Here is a 1,810-nt window from a genome sequence, read left to right as displayed (position 1 = left end):
ATGCAATTTCTATTGGTTCAGAATAGACAACAAACACATGACTGAACCCTGATTGGATCAGGCGCTAATGGGCTCGGCATAGGGTTCGTCAAAAAGACGAACCATAATGTTGCATAACTTTGACTTTGCCGTTAAACCTGTAATCATTTGAAAGATAAATCTAACAAACCGTTAAATCTTTAATCATGTCTAATCTAACCAATTTTTAACCCGATAATTAATTTATTAATAATTTTTTTTTCACATTTCAGAAGATAATATGTTTCTTCTGCTTTATCTTCTTCTTCTTCTTCAAAGTTCATCTTCCATTTCAGAACCACAGGTTGGATCTTTTTCATTCCTAACATTTTCTTTTCATTCATTCTAATGAATGATAATGAATAATAAATATACCTTCTTGATTAATTGACTATGGTATTGTTCAGATAAAATGATAGTATCCCTAAATTGATGTCAGAGTAAAAATTCTCGATTTTCGATTTCCAATGCATTGAATAGCCTTGTACAGTTGGACCCATAAAACTGTGGAATAGGAAGACGAAATTTAAGCAAGTGACCCTCAATTGAAAGATGGCATTATCCAATTAACAATTATACCCTTTAAACCTTTTATAATTAGTAATGTAGAAGATAATGTTGTTTTTCTATGTTATAACGGACATTTCCTAAAGTAGAAATGCGCAACTGAAAATAATCAGTTTTTAAAATGATAAACATTGATATCTAATTCATACTTGATCAGACAAAGCTATTAAGGGTACCGTTGTGTATTGGGTATTGCCATCTTTGCATGAAGGGTCACTGGAAATAACTCTAACACTCCCTTTAAGTAAAATGTTTTATCAACAGCTTTAAAGTTACTATTTTTCTTATTCATGAGACTATTTAGTATTATAATTTTAGTATAGTCGTCTTTACATTTTATAGTTTGATGGGTGTCTCTGTATGTTTTTTTTTAATTTTCAAGACAAGTTTTATCCACATAGTATCGTCGTCGCATATATCAATACAATGTAGACGACTTTCGATTTCAATTTTGATTTATATCAAGCTTTTAAACAGCGTGGATACACAGAAGCATGGAAACAAAGAGAAACTTTCAATTAAAAAAGTTTCTCTTTAATTACTTGTAAACTTCTAATTCGAAAAAAGCTTGTTAACAATCAATACGTAAATAAAAAGTCGTCTTCATTGTATTGATATAATCGCCGACCACTGTACAAAATTTTGGAAATCCTTTAATTCGTCATCTGTTTTGGTTTCCGTTTTATACTATATTAAAATTGTTGTTAAAAATTTGGTGCAAACAAAATATTATTTTATCAAATTTGTAGATGGCAAATTTTATTTGATTTTTGGAAATCCTTTTATGTTACTTCGGAACAATCTTTAAATGATATAAACATTTGAAAAAAAAGAGACATGTAAAAAACTTTGTCTTTTTTTTTCTGACACACCCTTTTTATATTATAGGATGTAAGTTCAGAGTTTTTGAATATATTTATATTATTAGATGGAGGTTTAGGGTTTTGGGATATCTTTATGTTTTAGGATGGAAGTTTAGGGTTTTGGGATATCTTTTTGTTTCATCTACCTGACTTAAGGAATACACACCATTAATAAATTAATCATAAATTTATAATAATCATGATCAAATTATAAATTAATAATTTTATTTATCAGTAAAATCACAACATCGAGTGGGGGGGGGCGGGATCAAGACCCCTCTTACCCTCAAGGTGAGATCAAATTTAAGATGAAATGGTATGAGGGCTTTGCCCTCTGTTAACTCTGTGTGCCCCCCCCCCCC

General features: G+C 30.2%; 1 protein-coding gene across 1 annotated transcript in view; it reads left to right on the top strand.

Annotated features, from left to right (window-relative positions):
- The first annotated feature begins 255 nt into the window (after positions 1-255).
- The window catches only part of LOC111707841 (uncharacterized), a 9,528-nt gene continuing 7,973 nt past the window's right edge, over positions 256-1,810 (top strand). Inside the window, exons 1-2 of the mRNA XM_023481004.1 lie at positions 256-322; positions 1,552-1,604. Of these exons, the coding sequence (XP_023336772.1) occupies positions 260-322; positions 1,552-1,604 (116 nt within the window). The 5' untranslated portion in view covers positions 256-259. The remainder of the gene's footprint in view (positions 323-1,551; positions 1,605-1,810) is intronic.

Source organism: Eurytemora carolleeae, unplaced genomic scaffold, assembly GCF_000591075.1.
Source record: "Eurytemora carolleeae unplaced genomic scaffold, Eaff_2.0 scaffold837, whole genome shotgun sequence".
In the NCBI taxonomy this organism is placed as follows: Eukaryota; Metazoa; Arthropoda; class Copepoda; order Calanoida; family Temoridae; genus Eurytemora; species Eurytemora carolleeae.
This window is presented reverse-complemented; position numbering and strand designations above follow the sequence as displayed.